The sequence below is a fragment of the Macrobrachium rosenbergii genome, chromosome 54 (genome assembly GCF_040412425.1).
Source record: "Macrobrachium rosenbergii isolate ZJJX-2024 chromosome 54, ASM4041242v1, whole genome shotgun sequence".
In the NCBI taxonomy this organism is placed as follows: Eukaryota; Metazoa; Arthropoda; class Malacostraca; order Decapoda; family Palaemonidae; genus Macrobrachium; species Macrobrachium rosenbergii.
The window spans coordinates 17,847,603-17,864,110 of record NC_089794.1 but is presented as its reverse complement, the minus strand read 5'-3'; the positions used below and the strand labels follow the sequence as shown (position 1 = coordinate 17,864,110).

Sequence of the window (16,508 nt, the reverse complement as noted above, 5' to 3'; positions counted from 1 at the left end):
CACATATAACAACCGCCCATTGGGCGGGATTTTGAACTAATAATAATGATAGTATAAATAATATTAATATCAGTCGATATCCCAACAAAGCTCAGTTTAACTCCTCCAAATCCAATGCATCACTATGGAATGTGTCATTTGAATCGGCCATAATTATATAAGGTCTTTTGCAAGTTCATCTGGGCTTAAGACCGGCTTAAGAGTTTAGACTTGAGTTCCATTTGCCAGTTACGGATTATATCATTGTATTATGACGAAGGGTAGAATGATAACGATAGGCATTATTATTATTATTATTATTATTATTATTATTATTATTATTATTATTATTATTATTTGTCAACCACCACAGATACTGAGTGAAAGCATCCAACAGGAGGGTTAACCAGTCTGATCGGGCCCTAATATCATTAGCTTCTAGAATGAGGAATTCTCTCCCTTCCTGTGTGTTTCCGCAACCATTTCTTTTCAACTAACGTTGGCCTTATTTGCCCCCGTCTCGGTTTCTGCACCTTAAATAATAATAATAATAATAATAATAATAATAATAATATAATAATAATAATGTGAGGCTCTCTCCCCGTCACTATAGGATGATGTCATTTGATTGTATCTAGAAACCGGATACAGCTATCCATGTTTCGCTAGCGAGGTATCTCTTAGGCATGAGGACGGAGAGAGAGAGAGAGACAGAGAGAGAGAGAGAGGTACATTTTATAAGCTAGGACATCTATAGGTAGATAGACAGACGGAGAGAGAGAGAGAGAGGGAGAGAGAGAGAGAGAGAGAGAGAGAGAGAGAGAGAGAGAGAGAGAAGGAACTTTTTTATGCTAGGACACCTATAGAGAGAGAGAGAGAGAGAGAGAGAGGATTAAAGAAGGACCTCTACGTTAAGAAAATATACATTGAGGCAAAAGGAGGAAAAAGAGAGAGAGAGAGAGAGAGAGAGAGAGAGAGAGAGAGAGAGAGAGAGAGAGAGAATTCAAGAAATATCCTTTTCACTAATAACACACTTGTAAAACGAGGCAAAATGAGAGAGAGAGAGAGAGAGAGAGAGAGAGAGAGAGAGAGAGAGAGAGAGAGAGAATTAGGACAACATTGTTTTCGCTTTTAAAATGCACTTAAACACTGAGGCAAGGTGAGGAACAAGAATAGCGGGAAGAGAGAGAGAGAGAGAGAGAGAGAGAGAGAGAGAGAGAGAGAGAGAGAGAGAGACCCTTCTCCTCTCGCTAACAATCATCAATCACGAGCCGGGTGATTGTTGCACCAAGCCACGAGAGCGAGACCCAGCGATTTTTTGACGGGTGTGTTTACCTGCGTCTTACAACATGGGCAGCGTTTCCGCTCTTCTCTTCGTATAAACATACCCAAGGAATCTGGGTTGTTTCAGGGCATAGCATGCCCAAGGATAGAACTTGGAGGACGACTCGGCGTTCGGAGATTGCCCTCGAGATACAGCTTCGTGATACGAGGGGTTTGATCGAGTGGGAAATGGAGAATTCACGTCCTTTGATCGAAGCGTGGAAACTGATTGACGATTCAAGGCCCACCGATAAGAGATTGATAAGCAGTATCTTTTTTTGTTTATTTTTTTCCGTTTCTTCGTTATTTTCCTTTCTCTGATTAGTAATGATAGTACGACTTCATGGAACAAGAATCACGAACCTGACAAATGTGAGTAGATATATATATATATATATATATATATATATATATATATATATATATATATATATATATATATATATATATGACTGTGAAATATTTTCTGTTAAAACAGAATTCCATCAAATATAAGAAGCCCACTATTTGCCTGAGGAGAGAGACAGTTTGGTCTCTGAAATATAGCCTTTATTTTCCACATTTTGGCATTTGTATGGGCTCCTTATATTTGATATATATATATATATATATATATATATATATATATATATATATATATATATATATATATATATATAATATATATATATATATATATATATATATATATATATACATATATATATATATATATATATATATATATATATATATATATATATATATATACGTGTATGTTAGTCTGGGCACATAAAAATATAAATATAAAGATGGCTTTTGTCAAATATTAAAAAAATGAATTACTCATTTAAAATCAAATGTTTATGTTGCGATGTTTATCGAGAAAGATAATTATCTAAAGTAGATTACCAATTTTTAACTAATTATAACAGCAATTTCTTCAAGGTGTTTTTTACAGCTATTCTTTTGGCTATTTCTACTCACCAGGCGATACGTTACACCCGCCTGCCTATTCACTCACTAGCTATAGGTCAGCAAATCCCTCGTTCTTGAATCAGCAACTGTTTGTTCATTTCCACTTCCAAGATTTGGAATTTCTTCTTCCTGTTTCTGTTTTCCTCTATTTATACTTTCTCGTGAACACCTTAAATAGGTCTCGTATGAGTATAAAAATCTTTTGCTGATAACCAGTTCTGTATCTTCGTGGAACGCAGCGAGGACCTTACATTTACATATCTATTGATAAGTCTTCTACGAGGACAAACTAAAAAAAAAAGGTTCTGCTAATATTCAGTTCTATATCTTTTCGGAACACAGCGAGGACCTTATATTTCCATACCTATTCGTAAGTCTTCTACGAGAGCGTAGAAAGAAGCTTTTTGCAAATAACCATCTCTATTCTATATCTTTTTGGATTCTATATCTTCTTGAAACACAACGAAGACCTTATATTTCTATATTTATTAATATGCCTTCTGTGAGAAGAAAAAAAATAATCTTTTGCGAATAACAAGTTCTATTTTATATCTTCTTGGAACACAACGTGGTCCTTACATTTCCACACCTGTTCATAAGTCTTCTACGAGAACATAAGAAGAATCCTTTGCAAATAACCAGTTCTATTCTATACCTTACTGGAATCTATACCTTCTTAAAACACAACGTGGCCCTTACATTTCCATGCCTACTGATGAGTCTTCTACGGGAACAGAACTTGGAACCTATATATTCTTGGAACACAACGAGGACCTTACATATCCATACCTATTGATGAGTCTTTTACGAGAGCATAAAAAGAGTCTTTTGCAAAAAAACCAGTTCTGTTCTATATCTTCTTGGAATCTATACCTTCTTGGAACACGGTGAGGATCTTATATTTCCATACCTGTTGATAACTCTTCTACGAGAACATAAAAAGAATCTTTTGCGAATAACCAGTTCTGTTCTATATCTTCTTGGACCCTATACCTTCTTAAAACACAACGTGGCTCTTATGTTTCCGTGCCTATTGATAGCCCTTCTAAGAGAGCGTAGAAAGAGTCTTTTGCAAATAACCAGTTCTAGTCTATATCTTCTTGGAACCTATGTATTCTTGGAACACAGCGAGGACCTTACATTTCCATACCTATTGATAACTCTTCTAAGAGAACAAAAAAAGAATCTTTTGCGAGTAACCAGTTCTATTTTATATCTTCATGGAATCTGTATCTTTTTAAAACACAACGTGGCCCCTATATTTCTATACCTATTGATGAGTCTTCAACGAGAACATAAAAAGAATCTTTTGCGAATAGCCAGTTCTGTTCTATATCTTATTGGAACCTATATATTCTTGAAACACAGTGAGGACCTTACATTTCCATACCTATTAATGAGTCTTCTACGAGAACATAAAAAAATCTTTTGCGAATAGCCAGTTCTATTCTATATCTTCTTAGAATCTACATCTTCTTACAACACAGCGTGGGCCTTATATTTCCATGCCTATCGATAACTCTTCTAATAGAACAAAAAGATTCTTCTGCAAATACCCAGTTCTATTATATACCTTCTTGGAACCTATTATTAAATTCTTGGAACACGGCGAGGACCTTTTATTTCCATGCCTATTGATAACTCTTCTAAGAAAACAGAAAAGGAATCTTCTGCAAATACCCAGTTCTATATCCTCCATCTTCCCGCGACTCTGCCTAAGAAAACGGGTTTGCGAAGCTGTGTAACTTGGGCAGCCATAAATCGTCTCAGAGTAACGAGTTAGCCAAATATTTACGGCAATTTCGACCCCCGGCTGCGTAAGGCCGATTACTTTACCTGTCTTCCGGATCCTGAGGTCTGTGTGCGAATTTCATTGTACCCTTTTGTTATTGTTCTGCGCGGTTGCGCATGCGCATTTTGGATTTCGATTGTTCGTCGAGTGTCTCCTTTGTGTTTTATGGGTTCATGTGTCTGGTTTTATCGAGGTTTTGTAGGTGTTTTGTCGCCGTTTTGTAGATTATGTAGATGCTTTATTGCAGTTTTGTAGATGTTTATTCATCGTGGTTTTGTAGATTTTTTTGCGGTTTTGTAGATATTTTATTGCAGTTTTGTAGATATTTATTTATCGTGGTTTTGTAGATATTTTATTGCGGCTTTGTAGATATTTTATGCCGGTTTAGTAGATTTTGTAGACATTTTTTTTGCGGTTTTGCAGATATTTTATTTATCGTGGTTTTGTGGATATTTTATTGATTATGGTTTTGTAGATATTTTATTGTGGTTTTGGAGATATTCTATTTATTGCGGTTTTGTAGATAGTTTTGTAGATATTTTATTTTGGTTTTGTGGATATTGTATCTGGATTTTTTAGACATTTTGCCGCGGTTTTGTAGATATTTTGTCGTGATTTTGTAGATACTTTATCGCTGTTTTGTAGATATTTTGTCGTGGTTTTGTAGATACTTTATCGCTGTTTTGTAGATATTTTGTCGTGGTTTTGTAGATACTTTATCGCTGTTTTGTAGATATTTTGTCGTGGTTTTGTAGATACTTTATCGCTGTTTTGTAGATATTTTGTCGTGGTTTTGTAGATACTTTATCGCGGTTTTGTAGATATTTTGTCGTGGTTTTGTAGATATTTTGTCGTGGTTTTGTAGACACTTCGTCGCTGTTTTGTAGATATTTAATCGCGGTTTTGTAGATTTTGTAGGTATTTTATTGCAGTTCTGTAGATACGTTACTGGGATTTTGTAGATATATTATCCCGATTTTGCAGATATTTTATCGCGGTTTTGTGGAGATTTTATCGCAATTTTGTAGATATTTGATCGCAATTTTGTAGATATTTCATCGCGGTTCTGTAGATATTTTATTGCGATTCTGTAGATATTTCATCGAGGTTTTGTAAATACTTTATCTTTTTGTATTGCCGTCAAAGTCATTCCTGCCTCAACCCATTTCGAGGCGGCCATCTTGGTTGAACGAATTCGGCGTCAGGTAGGACCGGTTTCTAGCGAAATGGCGCTTAGCCACGAGAAAAGATATCATGACAATGAAAGCTTATAAAACATCAATGAAATTGCTTGTCAGACATCTTGCCAGTAGCGTAAAACAAGGAGTGTGCTACGCGCAGCAGTACAGGACAATGCCGATAGGCCTAACAGAATCCACCGATCGATTGGTTGATTGATTTAATATAGAATTTAGGCCAAAGGCCAAGCACTGGGACCTATGAGGCCATTCACCGCTGAAACAGAAATTGACAGTAACAGGTCTGAAAGGTGTAACGGGAGGAAAACCTCAAAGCAGTTGCACTATGAAACAATTGTTAGGAGAGAGTGGAGAGTAAGATGGAAGAGAGAATATGAAAGGAGGTACAGTAAAAGGAACGAAAGGGGCTGCAGCTAGGGGACGAAGGCACGCTGCAAAGAACCTTGAGCAAGGCCTACAGTGCACCACATGAGGTGCACTGATGGCGCTACCCAGCCTGCGGGGTGAGAGAATCCATCAATCAGACGTTATTGTTTATTTGACTAAATCGTTTTTTGTTCTTATGTGTTATTTCTTGTGTTTATTGTAGGGTAATTAAACTTACCGAATACAGGCCTACGAATTAGAATAGAAGGGAAGGAGAAAACTTTAGAGAGAAGTAAACTAAACATACGCATCTTTCAAGAAGTTATTTAGGCCCAACAGAATCCAGCAAACTGAAATTAATGGAAATTAGACCAACTCGCATATTGCTGTTATGCTTTATATCTAGATTGAAGGATACACGATTAACCTCATCGACTACAGGCCTACAAAATAACAAGAAAAAGGATCAAGAAAACATAAGAGAGAAGTAAGCCAAAGATACGCCTCTTTAAAGAAAGAAGGTTATGAATTGAAAAATCAAAGAAAACGAGGTAATGAAGAATTCCACAGCACAGGCGTAATGGGAAACGAACAGGCCTGACTCGGACGTGCCGGAAATGGCTGACTTTTAATGTGGGAGTTGGTGGCTTGGGATGTGTTACAAGGGCCACCTGATTCTCTGTGCAGTGGGGCAATGACCAGCCTAATACCTGTAAAAACGTTGCCATGAGTTTAGGCCTTCTTTCAGTTTTATTTCAAATGCTTAGCTAATCTCTCTCTCTCTCTCTCTCTCTCTCTCTCTCTCTCTCTCTCTCTCTCTCTCTCTCTCTCTCTCATCTTATTACAGAATCATGCAATGTCCTGAGGTAAATGATAATAAAATCTCACCGTAAAATCCATAAATCCATTCATATATTTTAATCTATTGTGTTTAACTAGTACTAATACTAATAATTTCACAGTGCAGTCAAACATGTCATCAACTCACAATGGCAACTTGTTGCACACATATCACAGACATGTTCACAACTTGTTGCACACTGATTACAGACATGTTGGCATCTTGTTGCTTACACATACAGACATGTTGACATCTTGTTGTGCACACATTACAAACATGTTGGCAACTTGTTTCACACAAGTCACAGACATGTTGGCATCTTGTTGTTTACACGTCACAGGCATGTCAGCAACTTGTTGCACACACATCACAGACATGTTGAATACAAGTTTACAAATTATTGGTGATCCTGGCGAGTGCTTCATATCTTGATCCAAAATTTTCCAGGGATTCGTACTCCATATACATTCGCTGACTTGTTTCAAACCTGTTAGTGATATGTATGTGATAAGTTGACGACACGTGTTATGACATTTTTTTTCTTGTTTTTATTTTGAATGAAAAAATGACTTCAACACTAAGAAGAACCAGAGATTAACTAGACAAAATGAATGCATGTGCACAAGTGACATGCTGTTGTGGGTGGGTGTGGGAAGGTGTGATTCAGGTAAAAGATTGCCCGACTCGGTTCCTTTTTTTTCTAAGGTTGAAAGGAAAACCTGTGTAAACAGGAAGAGTTGAGTTTCGTCAGTGGTTTAGTAAAATTTGATTGGAAAAATATTAAAATCGAGAGATGCACGTTATATGAAATTAACACAAAATATGTACAGAAGAATCAGGTTTTACACAGATTCTCTCTCTCTCTCTCTCTCTCTCTCTCTCTCTCTCTCTCTCTCTCTCTCTATCTTTATATATATATATATATATATATATATATATATATATATATATATATATATATATATATATATATATATACATATATACATATATATATACATATATATATATATATATATATATATATATATATATATATATATATATATATATGAGAGAGAGAGAGAGAGAGAGAATGGGAAAGAAATTTTAATCTTTTTTCAGTTGAATTATAGTGAACTGTTGACAATAACACATTCTCTCTTCACCCATATTTTTCTTTCAGCCTTAAAAAGCAACCGAGACGGGCAAATTTTTTCTCTCTCTAATAAACAAAAACCATTGAGACAGTCCTTCTCTTGCCCAGACCCGAGGAAAGCAAGAAAAAGGAAAGGGTAAGGAAGAAGGGTCTTAATTAAGCTCATTGACACCAGAGGAAGCGACAGGTCTTCCTGCCTCCTGAAGGAAGGAAGGTTATAAGTCTCAGGGGAGAACGGAAGCAGAGAGAGAATTCCAGTATCAGGTTTTCTAATTCCAGACTTTTTTTTAACAAAAATTATTTACTTTAGATATTGTTTTTTTATCTTTTTAAACTGAAATATGAAAATTGGGAAATGACGATTGCCGATGGTAGAGATAATTCTCCTTTTTCGAGCGTCAAGTACCATTGCGAAAAGGTATTCTTACAGAATTCGATTGTTGTTTCTTTATTTTTATATTGCATTTTCTGCAGGTTGATTTTTTTAAAAATTATATATGTATAAATTGATTATTGTACATCTGTGTATACATACATACATACATACATATATATATATATATATATATATATATATATATATATATATATATATATATATATATATATATATATATATATATATATATATATATATGTGTGTGTGTGTGTGTGTGTGTGTGTGTGTGTGTATGCATATGCATTTATATTCTATATATAAATGTAGACACACATATCTATCAGTCTATCTATCTATCTTATCTATCATCTATCTATCTATCTATGTGTGTGTCTGTATGTATATGTATATATATATATATATATATATATATATATATATATATATATATATATATATATATATATATATATATATATATATATATATATAGTATCTCTGTATTTGTTTGTTCTTTAAACACCTCCAGAAGTCACGATAATAATAATAATAATAATAATAATAATAATAATAATAATAATAATAATAATAATAATAATAAAGCACTTAGAGAGCACATACCTCCGCCAGCGTTAAACCCCCTATTAGCCCATATTTCAAACAATTTTTATCGACAAGAAGCCGTTATCTGTCCTGATCCAAAATCTGTCACAATGGTTCTGTTTCTAAATCTCAAAATAGCTGAGTAATTCACCCCCAAAAGCTCACTATAAACCTCCCCACGTAAAAATAAGTTGCATTCCTATCTCTCCCAAAATCCACTTATATCTTGATGCTCACAAGCTCCACCTTTTGTTAAGTTTTGGTGCAAATCAACGTATAAGTTTTCTTGTGGTTTCTTGCTAACAAGCGGACATGCAAACCTACGGATAGGACAATTACGTCAGAAATTAACAGTAAAACATGTTCACACTAGCAAGGGATAGTTAGATGAGGAAGGTGAAAACTGCAGTGTGGTTTCCGTAGAGTTTTTCAATGTCGAATTTTAATCGAATATGTATAAAGTAGTAATAATAATAATAATAATAATAATAATAATAATAATAATAATAATAATAATAATAATAATAATCTATAACTTACTTTGTGTTTTGGGTAAGTACTTTGTGAGAATTTTAATGAATATGCAGACATAAAGACATTCTCCTCTAATAATAATAATAATAATAATAATAATAATAATAATAATAATAATAATAACTTGACAAATACCAGTTCATCTTAGATTAAGAATAATACCCATAATATTTCTGTCATTTAGGTATATTAAACTATTTCAATACACTATTGGAGAGCCTGAACTGCCCTTATTATGGGATTAATAATAAGCGTTTTTTGATAACAGTTTGTCACATACTGGAAATTATAAATTTGAAAAGGGAGAAGACTATAGGAGATAGGAAATTATTTTTTCGGTTTTATAATAATTTTATTCATCGTAGAAGCTATGTCATTTTTGTGGGTCAAAATTTTGCATACGATTAGTTTTGAATATTGACCTAATACGTGGATTATGCCCCTGGTGGCAGGTTGATTTTCATGGATCGCAGCCGGGTGTGGAGAGAGAGAGAGAGAGAGAGAGAGAGAGAGAGAGAGAGAGAGAGAGAGAAATATTTGATCTTAGGCCTTGAGGCTTCCCATTTGTATTTATAATATATATAGTGGCATATACTTTGGTGAGAGCGGATTGTCTCTCTCTCTCTCTCTCTCTCTCTCTCTCTCTCTCTCTCTCTCTCTCTCTCCCACCCCCACACCCCCAAAAAAGTGATAAAGAAGTTGAGGTGAATGTTCAGGTAAGAAGTTTACCTTAATGAAAGAATGAATTAGAGTGTCTCCAGATGGTTTGGTCATGTGGAAAGAATTCAGAAGGGTATAAAAGTTGGTGAAAAAAATCAGTAATCCTGAAGTGACACGATGGGAAAAATTGGAGATGATCTTGAGTAGGCTGAGAGAAGTTTTAGAAAGAAAGGCCTATAATCCATATATATATATATATATATATATATATATATATATATATATATATATATATATGTATACACATGTACAGTATACATACATACATATTCATATATATATATATATATATATATATATATATATATATATATATGGGTATGTATGTATGTATACTTATCAGTCAGCCATAATTTATCACATTTACCAAACATAAAGGTATTCAACTTTTACCAATAATTAAATCATTATAAATCTATCACATTTATCAAAACATACATATGACTAGCTCCTATTTGCTCTCCAGACAAACGGCTAGAAAATGCCATCGAACTGACCCTTCCGTCGGCCTCCGAACGAAAACAAAAACACAAAAAAAATCTGCCTCGCTCGAGAGATGACTAAGATGCCTCTCGAGTTCAGGAAGGAAGGACGCGTTTACGGCCGCGCATGCGTGCGTGCGTCCGTTCGTTCCCAAACCCGAGCCAGATGGCCCATAAGATGGCGCCCGAGGAGGGGGCGAGGGGACGAGGCGCTTCGAGGGGAAAGTGTCCAGAGGCCTCCAGAATCAATCAAGGGTTTTAAGAGGTTTTAATTGTCCCCTACGGAGTTGCGACTCCCCAGGGAAAGGTTTCCCGCGCTTTTTCCTCCTCGAAAAAATCCGAGATTTGGCGCGCGATTTCTTCCGAGTCAGCAAACGGAACCTAAATATCCTTTCCGCGGCGCCGATGTCGGAAGCGGCCAGGTGTGGGGCACCGGGCAAATGGCGGTGCCACGGCGTCTAATAGGGTGTGGAGGCACCTGGCCATGCCCACGGCCACGCCCATCCCGACCCGCGCGCCAATGGGCGCCTCGCTGGTGCGGCGAGAAAATAACTGGCCGTAGGGGCACGGCACCCCAATCCCGCCTTTTAGTAGCCTCTGGTGCAGTGCAAGGCATCCGCGGAGACTTGGGGTGTGTTTGACACCGGCATGGAGAACCTCCTCACCGCCCTAGAGCTTCTACGCCCTACGCCCACGCCCGACAGCTAGTGAGTGCGCCTGGCTTTGGGGTCAGCCCGTGTTGTGTTGTTTCCCTGAGTGCAAATCTCGTTCCTCTGTGGAGTCGGTTCTGTGAAAACAATCTTGCGTGCGTTACCGGCGATGGAAGATACCCAGCGAGAATGCCCAACAGAAGTGCGGGTACTTCTCTGGGAGGGGGTCAGGAAGGGAGGGAGGGAGGGGGAGGGGTGGGTATGCATGCAGCAGCGGTTCGGATGCCATCGTGGGTTGCTCCACCTGTCGGGGGCACCAGCTGCCGTGGGCGTCTGTCCTGTGGGCATGAGAAGTGACTCTCAGAGAGTGATGTTACTTGATGGGCATACGTATATACAGACGTTACATATAAACATTCATACATGAGTCTGGCTTTGGCACGCACTAATAAACACAGCCGCGGGAGGGCGCGCACGTGCATACACATACACACAAACACACACAAACGCATATATTTAGATTTGTACATGCCTACGTGTTGCACATGCGTGTATGAAAATAACACGTGCATAAACAAGTAAGCAGTACTTACATAAATACACGTTCCTGAATGCACACATACTCACACACACGCACACACACACACACACATATATATATATATATATATATATATATATATATATATATATATATATATATATATATATATATATATATATATATATATATATATATATATATATATATATATATATATTTATATATATATATATATATATATATATATATATATATATATATATATATCATCCATTCGAGTTCTCTATTCAAAACACGATTTCGTTTAAAACCACTCTCTGAATATACTGTGTAATCTAATCCTAGAAACTGGAGTTGCATTGCATATGGTCACTGAGTGTAGTAATATCGATTTAAGTGTTCATGTCAGTAATTTGCAATGATGTAATAATTTGAAGTGACATTTATAACTAGCTTAGTTACTGACGCATTTCATTACTCATATATTGTTTATCCTATTCTCTCCTCGTTCTATTCTGGTCGGTGGAATCTTGCTTCATAACAATAAATCCCTTAGGGGAGGAGTGGCCTACTTCATGTTTATCGCCTTATCAAAATAATCTGTGATAATAGTCAGTCCTTTCTTTTTATCTGTAAATATCCATTGTTCTTATCATTCCCTTTATATCTTGATACCAGATATTTTAAATAATGATTATTTTCTTCATTGTATTGTGAATTATAAATAATTAGGTAAATGTTGGTCTAGGTCACTAACCAACCTCTTCTTCTTCTTCTTCTTCGTCCGTGTCTCCTGCAGGAGCCAAGGGTCAGGAGGCAGCGTTGCACCATGCGGCGCTGGTGAGTCGCTCCTTCCGTGTCCTCCCCGGCAGGAAGGAGCTTCTCCGTTGACGCCACCCTCAGGAGAGAGAAAATAATAAAAAAAAAAAAGAAATAAGAGAAAGAGCTTAAGAACACCGTCACCTTTTAGGAAAATCTTAGAGTGGGGAATCTTTTGAGGTCTCGTTCCAATATTGTAATGTTTGAGGAAGTGAGAAAATGAAGTAGAAGTGTGAGAAGTAGATGAGAAGTAGCTGGACACTGCAGGTTTGTGGAGTGAAGAAGTGAGGAAAGGTTGAGGAATCATGTGAGGTAAAAAGCGTGAGCATCTAGATAAGAGGTATCCAGAGTGAATGGATAAGAGTTATCCAAAGTTCGGGCTGTGGACCTTGAACTGGTTCAAGTGGACGAATAAATAGGAATGCGATAAGTGAATAAATCCATAAATATAGAAGAAATCGAAGAAGGAAATCTGAATATATTCATAGCAGAAATAGAAGGGAAGCTGTAGGAAGCAGCGAATGTAGAAAATAAAAAGAAAAGAAAAGAGAAGAGAGTGAGTTAGGAAGTGTACGTGAATAAGTAAGCAATAGTCTCATGTGAGGATCCGAGTTCGTTGGCGCGCGCGCGAATGTGATTTCCGAGCGAGCACCCGTCATCCGCCATGGGCCCCATACGCGCCTTCGTCAGGCCGTCCTGTGCCGCCGCCGCCACGCCGGACCACTCGCACGCCCCTGCGAGCCTCTTCTGCCCCACCACCCAGCCCTTCCCCTCCCACCAGCACCCCCATCATCATCATCACCACCACCGGCCATACTGCGCCCACGTCCCCTCGGCCTTACCACCCCACCAGCATCACCACCAGCTTCATCATCATCACCATCATCACTATCTTCACCACCACCACCACCAACCCAGCGGGCGGCATCCTCTCTACATAGGCACCGCCGGCGGTTCCGGGTCCTCCTCCTCCTCCTCCTCCCCTGACCCCCAGCGAGTCGGCCTGGTGGTGTCCCCGGGCCCCAAGCCTTCCCTGTACAGTCATTTTAAGAAGTTCTTGCCTCCTGGAGTGCCCTTGGCGGGTCCTCTGCCCGTGCTGTCGGCTCTGAGTCAAGGGCAGGGGAAGGGGGGCTGGAGGGCGGTGGTGGACGGCGGCGGAGGAGGAGGGGGAGGAGGGGAATGCGAGGGAAAGTGGGATGAAGGTCAGAAGGATTGCGAATGGGGGAGGAGGGAGAAGGGAGAGAAGGGGGCGTCGAAGGATAAGGGAGAAAGCCCCGATAAGAGGAACAGCACGGAGGAGATCAAATGGAAGAAAGACTGCAGCCAAAACAAGTGGAAGACAGGGAGCACATGCAGTAGTACTAGCAGCACCAGCGCCATCTACAACGGGTCCAAATTCGACCCGACCTCTCCCAAGAACCAGTGGAGGAAAACAAACGACGAAGGCGGGAATAGAGAAGCAGGGGAGGGTCATGTGGGCAAGAGAGGGAACGACAGCAACAACAGAGGAGGAGGAGGAGAAGACGCCAAGGGCAAGAGGGATAGAGCCGCTGCGGCAACAACACCCTTGACGGCCTGTTTATCATCGCTGCTGAAGAAACACGAGGACCCGCTGCCTTCGACGTCACGCGTGGCGCTCGTCTTTCCTTTCTCGGAAGACGAGGATGAGGATGATGATGAGGATAATGGATACGACGACTGTTGCGAAGGAGGAGGGGCGGTGCCGGGGGGCGAGAGCCGACGAGTGACGTGGCCTATATCAGACATCGTCGAGACGGAGGATGAGGAAGGCGAGACGCTGCAAGCTGATCAAGATGTTGCTAACGAAAAGGGAATTCACGAGGAAGAAAAAGAGGAAAAGGGGATGAACTATCGTCTGCTGGCAACAGGGAAGCACTGCAAAGTGGAAAAGGATCAAGAGGAAGAGGAAGGAGAGCTAAGAAAAGGCGCGAAAAACTGGGACCTAGAAGTAAAAAGGGCGGGAAAAGAAGAGCATGAGTCTAACCAGAGAAAATTAGGCAAGCCAACCGATCTCAGCGACGCCTGTCGCGTCCTAAATCATCTAGTCAATGTTGTGATCAAACACCCTCACGTTAGAGTACCTGAAGGGACGCTAGTGAGTGCCGCCGCCGGAGGCGTACAGGAGACCGATAAGGGCAAGAAAAGAGATGAGGTGTCCGTGAGTCACCAGGGTAGGTCTAGTCATCCACCTCTAACGGAGGAGCATTCCGAAGGAACTGTCGCTGATTCATCACAGAACAAGAAAGAGAAGCGTCCAAGTGGCGACGTCCTTCTTGGAAAGGACGGGAGGACGAGGGAAGGGGAAGTCGCAGGCAGCAAGAAGGCAGAGGAAGAAGAGGGAGAAGAAGAAGACCACGAGGAACGCGAAGAAGGGGAAGAGGAGGGAGAGAAACAGAAAGATGGCGTGAGAGCCACTCAGCGTCTAAGGCCAAGGAGTTACAGGTAAGAATTTGGTTTCAGTCAGATGAAATTATATGAACAGAAGCTCGGTTGACTGATTGACTGATTGGTTGAATAGTTAACTGGTCCGCCAAAATGACATCAGAGAGTAAAATGTCATCTATCTATCCGTGTAGCTATCTATCTATCTATCTTTCTTATATATATATATATATATATATATATATATATATATATATATATATATATATATATATATACACATATATGTATATATATGTATGTATATATATACAAAGATTTGTAGTATATATGTATATGTACGTATATATGTAAGTATGCATGTATATTAGATATCATACAATCTTATAATTACATTTACCCATCTCTGAAACTGATTAAATCTGACGAAAACTTAGTTTAGGTAAAAGCAAGATAGAATCAAAGTAACCTAATCAAAATAATGTAAAAAAAAAACTTATAAATAGTAATAAATATAAAATATAAAAAAAGGAAGTTATATAAACAGAAGATGGATAACAAAAAAAGCGGCACTTAAACAAAAAACAAACAAATAAGTAAATAAACTCTTTAGCATAGCATCGGGTGGTCTCATTGAAGACGTTGCCATCCTGTTGAGTACCTATTATTAACCTCACCTGGCTTTATTTAGGGGAAGAGTCATTGTGGTCTTGACTAATCAGCACCAATTTATACCTGGGGGTGGAATCGCTTATTATTATTATTATTATTATTATTATTATTATTATTATTATTATTATTATTAGTTAACTTGAATGGAAATCTTGATGTAATTTATTCGTAGGAATCAGTAATTTATGACACGGGATTTTCCAAGTTCGGTGAGTGCACTGATATAATTTGGTAATGTAATTCACAAATTTATACCATCAATTATGTGGGTGCACTGATGTAATTGGTAATGTAATTCACAATTTATACCATATATTATGTGAGTGCACTGATGTAATTTGGTAATGTAATTCGCAAATTTATACCTTAAATTACGTGAGTGCACTGAGGTAAATTGGCAGTGTAATTCACAAATTTATACCATATATTATGTGAGGGCACTGATGTAATTTGGTAATGTAATTCACAAATTTATATCATAAACTATGTGAGTGCACTGATTTAATTTGTAAATGTAATTAATAAATTTATGCCATAAAATACGTGAGTACGCTGATGTAATTTGGTAATGTAATTCAGAAATTTATGCCATTAATTACTTGAGTGCACTGATGTCATTTAGAAATGCAATTTAGAAATTCATTACCATAAATCTTATGACTCGACTGATGTAATTTGATGGTGTAATTCAGACATATATTACCATAAATTACGTGAGTGGGCTGATGTAATTTGGTGATGTCATTCAGAAATTTATATTATAAATAAATCATGTGAGTGCACTGATGTAATTTTGTAACGTAATTCAGATATTTATACCATAAATTACGTGAATGAATTGATGTAATTTGGTAATGTGATTCACAAGTTTATTACCATAAATGACCAAATTCGTGTGTTTTCCTTTTGGAGAGAATACAGCAGGTTAATTTCGTAGTGTAATTCAGTAATTTATTCATAAGTGAGGTAATTTAGTGACATAATTTTGTAATTAATCATCCAGTAGGTTTATCCAATATGATACGAGGTAATTTCCTAGCATAACCCATTAATCTAATTTCACACCGAGATAATTTACCAGTGTAATTAAGTAATTTTTTGTTCAAT

The 16,508-nt window shown here is 37.8% G+C and overlaps 2 protein-coding genes across 2 annotated transcripts in view; both read left to right on the top strand.

The window, feature by feature from the left end:
* LOC136834801 (ras-related protein Rab-28-like) overlaps window positions 1–14,592 on the top strand; it is a 48,510-nt gene extending 33,918 nt beyond the window's left edge. The window contains exon 6 of the mRNA XM_067097520.1: window positions 12,307–14,592. Coding sequence (XP_066953621.1) covers window positions 12,307–12,351 — 45 coding nt within the window. The 3' untranslated portion in view covers window positions 12,352–14,592. The remainder of the gene's footprint in view (window positions 1–12,306) is intronic.
* LOC136834800 (uncharacterized) overlaps window positions 12,991–16,508 on the top strand; it is a 33,956-nt gene continuing 30,438 nt past the window's right edge. The window contains exon 1 of the mRNA XM_067097517.1: window positions 12,991–14,789. Coding sequence (XP_066953618.1) covers window positions 12,991–14,789 — 1,799 coding nt within the window. The remainder of the gene's footprint in view (window positions 14,790–16,508) is intronic.